Source organism: Capsicum annuum, chromosome 12, assembly GCF_002878395.1.
Source record: "Capsicum annuum cultivar UCD-10X-F1 chromosome 12, UCD10Xv1.1, whole genome shotgun sequence".
Classification (NCBI taxonomy): domain Eukaryota; kingdom Viridiplantae; phylum Streptophyta; class Magnoliopsida; order Solanales; family Solanaceae; genus Capsicum; species Capsicum annuum.
Window position 1 is genome coordinate 227,483,107 of NC_061122.1, and position 12,942 is coordinate 227,496,048.

A 12,942-nucleotide genomic window follows, 5' to 3' on the forward strand; every position below is an offset into this window, starting at 1 on the left:
CTTGTATCTGTTTATATATGTGAATTCAAATGAATATATATATATGAAACTTAATTATTTACCTTTTTACCAAGCAAATTTGCCTCCAATTCCTGATCAACCTCCAAACTTAATCGTTGTGGTGATTTTTCGGTACCAACATAATCCATATTCTGAAGTTCAGGATCTTTATCTGCATGTTGTTGCTACAAATACATATACAAATTAAAATAACCTATTAATACTTGAGTCAAAGTTTTTTTTTTTTTTTTGAAATAGAATATACATATTTATATATAACATCAAACTCAAAAATACATATTATAGAACATAACAAAATAATCATCCATTGTTAAAATACATATGCATTGTTAAAAAATACATATGAATAAAACTAAAAATACGTATGTAGTTTTTAAAAATACATATGTAGTTTTAAAAAATACATATGCAGTGTTAAAAATATATATGAATAAAACTAACAACACACTGTGTCGCATGTTATAGTGTTTTTAATGAACCAAATAATATTTACTGTTACTAAGTCAATCTTCAATTCTATTGCAAATTTGACGGTTTATTAACCTCAGCTATATTTTGAATATAAAATTCAAAAGTACAAATAAATATGTATTTGAAACTTTAATATTTACCTTTGTACCATCAGAAATATTATCCGAAGATTGAACAATATCAGGACTGAAATGTTGTCCAGATTGCTCTAACCCTCCCTCATCAACATTTGTTGCTTTATCAGCTTCAATATCTTCAACCTGCTCCTGAAAAAATTGTGTCTAATAACATAACGAGTTATTTTACAAAATGTGTAGTATTTGTATAAGGCAGTCCAATAAGTATATATATATATATATATTCAAATCAACTAAGATTTTCAAAGAAAAAATTTACCTTGCTTTGAGCAAATGCTTTCTTCAACTTTTTGAATTTTTTTCTCATTAGACCACGAATTCCTTTAAATTCGCGATGAACCTGTTTTGATAAAAAATCTATATACAAAATTTTTTTCATGAAAAACAAAATATTTGCCAAAAAAAAAAGTACCTCATTGCGGAATGCATCAAAATCTTTCTTAGAAATAAAGGCTTGTTTGTCAACATGACTCTCAGGCTTTGACACAGTTACTTCCTCTACATGAATATCTGGCTTTGAGTGTACCTGAGGAAAAATAACCCGAGTTGTTTGCTTTCCTTTCGCCGTTTTTGAAGAAGATGTCTGCCGTGTTGGAATTGACTTGAAAATTGGTGTCTGCATTCCATCAGCCTTTGCTGCACGAGGAGCTGGTGTCCATGTTTGAGTATGCTCGTCAAAACTATCTACTTGTTTTTTTTCTTAAAGGTTTCTTCACTACTGGTGTTGAGGAATCAACCTTCTGTTTCTTCTTTGAATGTTCGTTGCTCTTTCTTGGTGGTGGATCCTGGAAGTCGTCATCAGAATCAACAGAACGTTCATGTTGTGTTGCATCCTTCTGTGGTATTTGCAATTTTGACAACTCCTTTTTCGTTGGCTCTATGTTCTTAAAGACAACTTAGAATAATAGGTAAATAATAAATGTTAAAGAATCAGTTAAACAATTATAAATGAAAATACATATATATATACTGTAAAATACATATTAATACATATGTATTTATTAAGAACAAACCTTGCCATCGTCATTAAACATAGCATTCATTAAAAACTCAAAGCGTGGACGAGGTGCAATCATCTTCCAATTTAATAATGGGGGAATCCGATTATCAACCTTCGATGCAATCTTTGGTGGGACATTTGAACAACACTCGTAAAGCCACACTTGAATAGCCAGTGGCATTCCCTGAATCAAATAAAATTGACCATCATCTTTCAACCGGTTGTTCAAATTTCTGGCCAAATCTTCAAAAGATAAAGAACCCCATGGAAAATCCTTATATCTTCCACTATCGATCAAATCGAAATGAAGCCGGGGTATTACCACAGTTTCAACATTAGATAAGACAAATGAATGCAGGAAGTACAGGATTGCAAATTTCTCAGCATCCGCATCATTGTTCTCCCTCATACTCTCTCCGTGAATGCTAGAAATAGTTGTCTTTTCTGTATAATTTCTGTCCCATTGAAATACTTCTCAACCATCCTATTTGGTACACCCTTGTCAAAAATAAAGTCATACCTATGACACACAATTCAATCCAGTTATGATGGCAAATTCCCTGGGAGTAAAATTAAGAAAGGTCCCATTAGCACAAATCAAAATCCTAGAAGAAAAACTACCCTTCACCTCAAGCGTCATAACGCATCTGCACAATTGTGCTTGCACTACACATTGTTACTTCTTCATAAAATAACCAAATATATTTTTCTCGCAAAAGTTTTTAAACTGTTCCTTGTTTAAAATTGTGCGTATACTTCCATTAATATCTTTGTCACTGTAAGAACACATGTGTGGTGCAAATCTTAGAAGTTTTCTGACAATGGATATTTCATCCCGCATCACCTATAAAAAGAATCATATAACATGCAGCCAACAAATCAATCATCCAATTAAAATAAAAAACGTATAACAGGCATATGTATTTTTATCATATCAAAACTGCAACAAACACTGAAAAATACATATCAAATATACTAAAAATACATATAGTCAATAGTCTGTTCTGGTATTTAAGCTTAAACTAACATGCATATGTATTTTTATAGTATCAAAACTGAAACCAAAACTGAAAAATACATATCATATATACTAAAAATACAAATATCCAACAGATATCTGAACATCCTCATCAATACAATATCATCTTCACAAATCATCATTTAATCAGTAAATATCATCATAACATCAAAATACATATTAATTACATAAAAAAAAATACATATAACTTACAACTTTAACAACATCTTTACTTAGGGCAAAAATACATTTTACTCAAAAATACATTTAGAATAAAAAAATACCTCTTCCTCGCTAACATGTTCAGAATCATCATTAAAAGAGATCTGAACATCCTCATCAACCTTAGTCAAACCTTCAATTTCTTTCGCTTTCCTTTTCTTCTGGATTTTTTTTTGATTTTTTTTCCTTCTGAGAAGGCGATTTCTTCAACGTTTTTTTTTTCAAAATTTTTTTCATCTTCAGCGGATCTTTGAGAAACTTCGACCTAATCTCCTTCGGTTTCTCAGATTTCTTCGACTGTAAAGAATTTGAAACAACTTTAACTACATCTTCTTGAGTTAATCCAAGACTAAAATATGATCCACAATCATAGACCAAATTCGAATTACTTATACCACTATATGTTCGCGATTTTGGTGTTTGTTCCGCCATTAAAATCAAAAACCTTAAATTTTGATTTTGAGATATATTAGAGTATGCTAATTCTGAAATTTACCCAAAAAAAGAAATGCTAACATGCAATAGTTAAATTAAGAGTTACCTGAAATAGATGAAGATAATCTTTACTGATGATGCTAAAATCGTGCAAAGTGAAAAAAAATTGGAGCGGGAAGATATCGTTTAGGGAGAAAAAACGGAAAAAAATCTTTCAAAATAATGAAAGAGAAGGCGAATGGCGTGAAAATAGGAAAACAGACAGTAATTTCTTCAAGTGGGTAAAAAGTAGGGACCACATAAAATAATGCTATGGATGTTACAAAATGTAATTTAATAAAATTGTTGTTATTTTTTGTAATTTCATGCTTAAGTTTGATACTTTATGCATTTTTTCCTTCTTTAAATTGGCCCATTTCTTCCGGCTTTAAATAACATAAATATACACCTTAACTTATCATATTTATATAAATTTCCATCCTTATAAAGTAATTACAAAAAGCTCAACTAATTATGTATCTTCATTGAATGTATCGAGGAGCTAATTATGTATCTTGACAATCCAAAACCGAAAAAATGTATCGGGAGTTAATTGTGTATATTTACAAGGAAAAAATGCATCTTCGTGGGATGCATTATGTATCCCGATAGATCTAAAATCGAAAAAAAAGATTGAAAGCTGATTAAATATCTTTACAAAGGAAAAAGTGTATCTTCATTGGATGTATTAGGAGCTAATTATGTACCTCGACAGACCCAAAATCGAAGTTTTCAGTAATTATACAATATATTAAAATTTTCTATAACCAAGTTCCAAACTATCAAAATTTATGTTGTTTATCCATAATAATATGCTTGAGTTCTAATATTTAACATAGGTAATGTTAATTAGCATTTAGTAAGAAAAGAGTAAATATAAAGTCACTTTATCTAAATCTCGATCTACCAAGCACAATATAAAAGTAGAAACTGATTTTAAAATTTCGTGTTCAGTCAAATAAAATCAAGTAAATTGAGCTGGAGAAAATATACGATATCATTGTTAATTCCACAAGTGTCACAATAAGTCTTAGAAGCTTGTATATTCCCAATTTTTTGATAGGATTTCCAAATTGCTATTTTAAACAAGGTAATAATAACATCATTTTCACAGTATTAAAATAGATTGAGACCAATTCTATGAATGGTTGTTTAGTTTACAAAAGTCAAGAGTCAATCAATACACTGAAAAGTACCCAAAAAATATATTTATTGACTGGCTAATAATTCATTTTGAAAAAGGAAACAGTCAACAATTCAACACTTTACAATCATTAACTTTTTTTTTTTTTCGATCAGAAACAACATCGCTACGTCACATAGCGCAATATGTACTCTATTCGGTGTAGATCGCACTATATATGTTGTTATTATTGTATATGTTTCAATATATAGTATTAGGACATAAACTTTCTGCTAAATAAGAAGAGAAAATAAAAAATCGTTTGGTACGTGGAATAAGGTGAAATATTCCACGATTAAGTTTGGTACTAAATCCTGTTATAAATCTAATCTCAAACTTAATCTTGGATATCCCATCAAACATGGGATACCGCCTCCCATATGAGATAAATTAGTCCAGATATTATAATTCCAGAATAATTTAGTCTACGTACCAAATGACAAATATATCTATGTAAAATGTACTAAGAGTAATTGATCAAATTTGTGAATATTCATATTGGGCTTGAACTAATTTAGATTCGCGTCGATTATTTGACTAGTAACATGATTTCCTAATACTTATACCCTGAGAACATCAAGCCATGAAGTCAAAGAATCATTAATTAATAATAATAGATAAAATACAAGGAAGTTTCAGTTCTTGGCCTTACTAGTTTGACCTTATTGCCACAATAAATGTAAAAAAGTGATATACATATCCTTCTTGATCTTTAGTTACAAGAATCAAAATATGGAGAATACCAATTTCATTACATTTCTTGGTTATCTATTGGTATTACTACTTAGCAGAATTTGTGTCTGCAGTGCTGTAGAGAGTGATGTTCATTGCTTGAAATCAATAAAAGATTCATTACATGACCCTTTCAATAATTTGGATTCTTGGGATTTCAGCAATGCTACTGAAGGATTCATCTGTCGTTTCGTTGGAGTTTTTTGCTGGCATATTGATGAGAGTAGGATACTGAACATCGTGCTTCCAGACATGGGATTAGTAGGTGAGTTTCCTCGAGGCATTCGAAATTGTACTAGCTTGACAGGCTTAGATCTTTCCGGCAACAGCTTGTATGGAGCTATTCCTTCTGATATTTCATCGATACTTGAACATGTTACATCACTTGATCTCTCACACAACGCGTTTTCTGGATATATACCACCTGATATAGCTAACTGTCAGTACATTAATGTATTAAAGTTGAACGATAATGATTTAGAAGGTGAAATTCCAAGCAGCATAGGTGATTTGCCTCGCCTTAAGACGTTCAGCGTAGCCAGCAATTACTTGAATGGACTAGTGCCATCGTTTGTTTATAAGAATTTCGCAGCTCAGAGTTTTGCAAACAATCCAGAGCTTTGTGGGAAGCCCTTGAAAGGATGTGAGGATTCTTGGATATGGAAACATATAGATCGCTCTTCGTTCATTAAAGCTTTTGTGACTGGTTGGGTACTTTTCTTTACATTGGTTTTAGTCCTTTGTTCATCTCGACTTCGTACCAAGACTATCAACAAGATAATAGTCTTACTGAACATATGGAAGCTGATGATGAGGAAGAAACATTTAACTTCAGTAAGTGATGAGGAATTAAGCAGCCAACATAAGGTAAAAATCTTGCTAAATATAAAGCTTTTCCCTTGCACTGCAAAGTTACTTACAAATCTATTTTTGTTATTCTTGACCGGAGAAGCAAATGTTGGTATGAGTCTTTATTCAAGATGAATAAACGCGATAGATATAAGGTTCTCAATTTTCTGTTTCAACTCACCTGTTTTACAGATATTAAAACTGGAGAAGTTTGTTACAAGAATGAGCTTAAAGGAGCTGCAGAACGCGACTTCTGATTTTAGTGAGGACTACTTAGTAGGAATTGGAATGTTGGGCAAAGTGTACAAAGCATTTCTTCCGAATGGCTGGACACTTGCAATCAAGAAGCTCAATGACTGGGAGGATTTGGAGGACGAGTTTGTCTCCGAGATAACAACTCTCGGTGGTCTGAGGCACCGGAACCTATTGCCTCTAATAGGTTTCTGTGCCGAGAAGCAAGAAAGACTTCTTGTTTACAAATACATGCCTAATGGAAGCCTTCATGAATGGCTGCACTCGGAAGAAGATGAGGCCAAGAATTTGGATTTCCCTCTAAGAGTTAAAATTGCACTTGGGATAGCAAAAGGCCTGGCTTGGCTTCATCATGGTTATGAATTGCACGTTACACACGGAGGCATAAGCACGCGATGTATCTTGCTAGATCAAAATCTTGAACCAAAAATATCCAACTTTTGGGAAGCCAAATTTTGGAGTAAGAATGACACAGCATTAAGTTGGAGTCTTTTCCCGGTAACTGAATATTCTGGTTTAGGCTCTTACAAGCAAGACATCTACTGCTTTGGCATCGTGCTTCTTGAGCTGGTAACGGGGAAGGAACCGCATGAACTGACCAGCTCAAGAAATCTGTTTGATCACTCGCCTTGTCTACTTGATGCAGATAGAGATTTGCTTGGGAAAGGAGTTGATGATTTAATCCTCCAATTTCTTGAATTGGCTTGTAGCTGTGTGAAGTTTTTTCCTAATGAAAGGCCAACAATGCTGGAAGTGTACGACGCACTCAAGAATATTTCTCAAGGTCGAACGGACTGGATGCAGAAGATATCATGATCAATTGATATGTCAAGTGTATATATGACTAGTGCTATTGTTTTTATGGTTACTGAGATAAACAGATCAGGAATACACAAAACTGAATCATGAAATTAAAGTCGTGTTTCGAGTCTTTATGCTGGTTGCTTCTGTTGCAAGAGTTTATGAAAACTAGTTTTGTTGGCAATTTGCTGAATCACATAGTCCAAAGGACAAATCCAAAGATTGTAAAAAGGCAGCCCGATGCACTTAAAACTCCCATTATGTGCAAGGTCCGGGAAGGGTCCACCACTAGGATGTATTGTGTGCAGCCTTGCCTTGCATTTCTCATTTTGTATGCTTAAAGTGGTAGAATTCCATTCACAGATAATTAGCTTAATTGGTCATTAAAAGGAATATAGAGGCAAAAATTTCAACTACAGATCAATGGTATTTAGTAATTGACTTCATTGTGCTATATTCATAGGGTTGACACAACTACATCTTTTTTAAATTTCGTGTTCAGTCAAATAACATCGCATGAGAGAAAATATAAATATCATTGTTAATTCCACAAGTCACAATAAGTCTTAGAAACTTGTATATTCCCAATTGGTTGATAGGATTTCCAAATTGCTATTTTAAACAATAACATCATTTTCACAGTATTTTAAATAGATTGAGACCAATTCCAGTTTCCATGTATGGCTGTTTAGTTTACAAAAGTCAAGAGTCAATCAATACACTGAAAAGTACCCAAAAATATATATATTTGTTATGAGACATATTTGGATGCCATTTGTCCATACATGTGGCCGGCATGTTCTTCAGTTTGGCTTAAGCCAATTAAGATACCACCTTTGGCTATAAATAGCCATGATGTATTTAGAAAGAAAAGGTTAATAGAGAAGATTCTCGCTTGTTTCATTACACTTTGTTACTTTATATAATTTTATATCACGTTATTAATACGAGTCTCAACAAAAACTTTTTAACTAAGGTACATATTTATTTTTCTTAAATAATATCAAATATATCCAAACGCAAATTTGTTGCCCTTGATATATAGGGCAAAACTTACATGTCCTGGACAGTGGATGCTGAAATACATTTAGATGCGATGAGTCTGGCAGACACAAAAAAAAACGACAATCAGGATCAAACCAAGACCGGGCCAAGGCCATGATATTTCTCTGTCATCATCTTGACGAAGGTTTGAAAATGGAATATCTCACAATTAAGGATCCATTTATATTGTGGAATAATTTAAAAAAAAGGTAAGACCACGTGAAGATGGCTCGTTCTTCCACAGGCACATTATGAGTGGACTCATTTGAGGTTACAAGACTTTAAAAATATAACTGATTATAATTTTGCTATGTTTAGAATTAAATCACAGTTGAATTTATGCGGAGAATATATCACTGATCACGACATGTTAGAGAAAACATTCTCTACCTTTCTCGCCTCGAGTATGCTCCTATAACAGCAATACCGAGAAATGGTATTTAAATAGTATTGTGAATTGATTTCTCATCTTCTTGTTGCTGAACAACATAATGATATTTTAATGAGAAATCATGAAAGTCGACCTCCAGGTACTGCTCCATTCCCTGAAGTGAATGCTATACATTTTCACCAAACCCTGGCCTCAGTCGTGGTTGTGGTAAATATTTTAATCAGGGTGATCGCCTTGCACTAAACAATGACCCTCAACACCAGCAGTGTAAAAAGAAGGGTGAAGCTACTGAAGCAGTGCCAAGGATGAACACTGAAAATAAATTTTATCGATGCGGAAGCAAGGAGCACTAGTCGCATACCTGTTGTACGCCAAAGCATCTGGTGAATCTCTCTATCAGGTGTCTCTTAAGAAAACAGATAACGGCGTAGAGGCAAACTTTATCTCTGAAAATAGTGTTGAGCCCATGAATTTAGATGCCTCAGACTTCTTTACAATCCCTGAAGGATATGTTAATCACCCTGTCGGTGACGATTATCAAATAGTCTGATTGTTTTACTTTCCTGTTAAGTTGTATTAGTTTATATTTATGTTAATAGTATCTCACTAGTCTTGTAAATAAATAAAGTTTGTGTAAATACGTTATGTGATAGTAATGTTGTAATATTTACTTTGTTTATATTTTCATCTTGAAGAAAATATGGATACTCCTCAAATTTTATTTGGATCAATAATTGATCGTGACGATATTTGTGTAATTGATAGTGGGACAACACACGCAATATTTAAAGATGAGAAATACTTTTTCCACTTACTTAGAAGAAAAGTAAATTATATAACAATCTCTGGTAATTCAAAATTAATTGAAGGTTTTGGAAGAGCTGCTATATTTCTTTCTAAGAGGACAAAATTAGTTATAAAAGATGTGTAGTTCTCTTCTAAATCTCCAAGAAACTTATTGAGTTTCAAAGATATCCGCTGAAATGGATATCATATTGAGACAATAAATAAAATGAATGTTGAATATCTTGGCATTACCAAGAATATCTTAGGTCAAAAGCAAGTGTTGGAGAGATTACTAACTTTGTTTTCCGGCTTATACTATGCCAAAATTAGTACAGTTGAAGCACACTCTATCATAAATCAGAAGTTTAATAATTAAATGCGTTTGTGCTTTGGCATGATCGAATGGGCAATTCTGGCTCAATAATGATGAGACAAATCACTGAAAATACAAAAGGGCACCCACTGAAGAACCTGAAGATTCTTACAAGAGATGAATTTTTATGTGCTGCTTGTTATCAAGGAAAATTGATAACTAAACCATCACCACTGAAATTTATACATGGGGATATATATGGACCTATTTACTCACCTAGTGGGTTATTTAGATATTTTATGGTCCTAATAGACGCATCTTCAAGATGATTTCATGTGTGTCTCTTATCATCTCGCAACCTAACATTTGCAAAATTATTGGCACAAATAATACGATTAAGGGCGCAATTCTCAAATTATCCTATTAAGGCTATTCATCTCGATAATGCTGGAGAATTTACATCCCAAGCTTTTAATGTTTATTGTATGTCAGTTGGAATAAGAGTTGAACATCCAGTCGTTTATGTTCATACTCAAAATGACCTTATCGAGTCATTTATTAAGCACCTACTGTTGATAGCAAGACCACTACTTATGAAAACAAAATTGCTCACTACTTTTTGGGGTCATGCTATCTTACATGCAACATCACATGCTCGTCTCAGGCCAACTCATTGTAATAAGTACTCCTCGTTACAATTGGTCCTTGGTCATGAGCCAAATATTGTCCATTTACGAATTTTTAGATGTATTGTATATGTACCAGTTGCACCACATCAGCGTACTAAGATGGGACCCCAGAGAAAGTTAGGAATATATGTTGGGCTTGAGTCACCCTCTATAATTCGCTACCATGAACCATTGACGGGAGATTTGCTTACTACTTTATTTGTAGATTGTCGATTTGATGAAACAAATTTTCCACAATTAGGGAGGGAGGAAAACATGAACTTAAAAGAGAAATTGCGTGAAAAGTTTCATCGTTATCTCATTTTGATTCACATACCTTTGTATGTGAAAATGAGGTCCAGAGGATCATTCACTTACAGAAACTAGCAAATCAAATGCCAGATGCATTTACTAATTTGAAAAGGATAACTAAGTCACATATCCTTACAGCGAATATGCTTGTCTGAATTGAAGTCCCAAAAGGACCATCTACTAATGTCATAGCTTCTGAATCCCAAGCACGCCTGAAACGTGGTAGGCCATTGGGTTCAAAGGATAAAAATCCTAGAAAAAGAAGAGCGAAGAATGATACAGATAATACTATCAAAGATTCTCCTGAAGAGACTCAAAATCTGATTAATCCTGATATTTTTGAAGAAATCAGTGAACCCGAGACTCAAGTGAATGAAGAACTTTCAATAAGTTCTACTAGTGATGAGGTAAATTTAGATCGATAAAAAATTATGGTGGATAGTATTTTTGCATATAATGTCGCACTAAATATCATGTAAGACAATGGGGACCTTGAACCTCTATCTGTTGAAGAATGTCGACGAAGAAAAGATTGACCAAAATGACAAGAGGCTATTCAATCAAAATTGAACTCACTTGCTAAACGAGAGGTTTTTGGACCTGTAGCCTAAACCCCAGATGATGCAAAACAAGTCGGCTATAAATGGGTCTTCTTACATAAAAGAAATGAGAGAAATGAAATTGTAAGATAAAAGACACACCTTGTTGCACAAGAGTTCTCTCAAACACCCGGTGTCGACTATGAAAAAATATATTCACCCATTATGAAAGTAATAACATTTTGATACCTCATCGGTCTAGTTGTACATGAAAATCTTAAAATTCATCTAATGGATGTGGTTACAGATTATGCTCACTTGATAATGATATTTACATGAGAATCCCAGAAGGATTAAAGATGCCTAGAGCATATAGTTCAAAATCTCAAAAATTGTATTCAATCAGATTATAAAGATTGTTGTACAATCTAAAACAATCAAGGCATATGTGGTATAATCGCCTAAGTGAGTACTTGAAAAGCGAAGGCTACATTAATGATGTCATTTGTCCTTGTATTTTCATTAAGAAAACGACATTAGGGTTTGTTATACTCGCTATTTATGTGAATGATATAAATCTCATTGGGACTCCAGAAGAGGTCCAAAAGGTAATTGAATATCTAAAGAAAGAATTCGAAAATAAAAGATCTTGGAAAGACAAAACTTTGTCTTGCTCTGCAAGTTGAACATTTAGCAGACAGGGTCTTCATTCACCAAATTGCCTATATCGAGAAGTTTTGAAACAATTTTACATGGACAAAGTATATCCATTGAGTACTTCAATAGTTGTTTGATCACTCGAAGTGAGTAAAGATTCATTCGAACCTCTGAAAGAAGGTGATGAGATTCTTAGTCCCGAAGTACCATATCTCAATGCTATTGGTGCACTTATGTACCTTGCTAATGCTACAAGGCCGGATATAGCATTTTCTGTTAATTTGCTAGCAAAGTATAGTTCTTTTCCTACGCAAAGACACTGAAACGGAGTTAAATATATATTGAGGTACCTAAAAGGGACTATTGATATGGGTATGTTTTATACTAACAAAGCTAGTCCAGATTTTGTTGGTCATGCAGATGCAGGTTATTTATCTGACCCGCATAAAGCACGATCTCAAATAGGCTATGTGTTTACATATGGAGGTACTACTATATCATGGTGGTCTACAAAGCAGTCTATCATTGCTATACTTCTACAAATCATGCTAAGATAATAGCTATTCATGAGGCAAGTAGAGAATGCATATGGATGAGATCAGTGACACATTCCATCAAAGAAAGATGTGGCCTGAAGTATGATATCAAGGTTTCCACAGTCATATTTGAAAACAATGCAGCATGCATAGCTCAATTAAAAGAAGACTTTATAAAAGGAGATAGAACGAAACACATCTCGCTGAAGTTATTCTTCATGCACAATCTTCAGAAGAATGACGATATTGATGTACAATCAATCCGTTCAAGTGAAAATCCGGTGCCCTTCCCCGGACATTGCGCATAGTGGTAGCTTTAGTGCACCGGGCTGCCCTTTAAACATGATAGAGATAAGGTTGTTCATGTTTCTGTTCTGTTTTTAAATGGTCAAATGACTCAAGCTTGTTCCTTTTCAGATATTGAAGTTGGAGAAATCTTCACGGAACTGGAAAACGCAACTTCAGATTTTAGTGAAGATTATCTGGTAGGTAATGGAATTTTAGGCAAAGTGTACAAAGCAATTCTACCAAATGGA

General features: G+C 33.5%; 1 protein-coding gene across 1 annotated transcript; it reads left to right on the forward strand.

Annotated features, from left to right (window-relative positions):
- The first annotated feature begins 5,050 nt into the window (after positions 1–5,050).
- On the forward strand, positions 5,051–7,291 carry LOC107849686 (probably inactive leucine-rich repeat receptor-like protein kinase At5g48380). Its single transcript, XM_016694242.2, has 2 exons — positions 5,051–6,125; positions 6,300–7,291. The coding sequence occupies exons 1-2, from the start codon at positions 5,259–5,261 to the stop codon at positions 7,173–7,175; spliced, it is 1,743 nt and encodes a 580-aa protein (XP_016549728.1). The 5' UTR covers positions 5,051–5,258; the 3' UTR covers positions 7,176–7,291.
- Positions 7,292–12,942: the final 5,651 nt, after the last annotated feature.

Excerpts from the sequence above, each read along its gene's own strand:
- LOC107849686 (XM_016694242.2), top strand. The coding sequence starts at position 5,259 with ATGGAGAATACCAATTTCATTACATTTCTTGGTTATCTATTGGTATTA. Across the intron at positions 6,126-6,299 it reads AATTAAGCAGCCAACATAAG|ATATTAAAACTGGAGAAGTT; the intron begins GTAAAAATCTTG and ends CCTGTTTTACAG.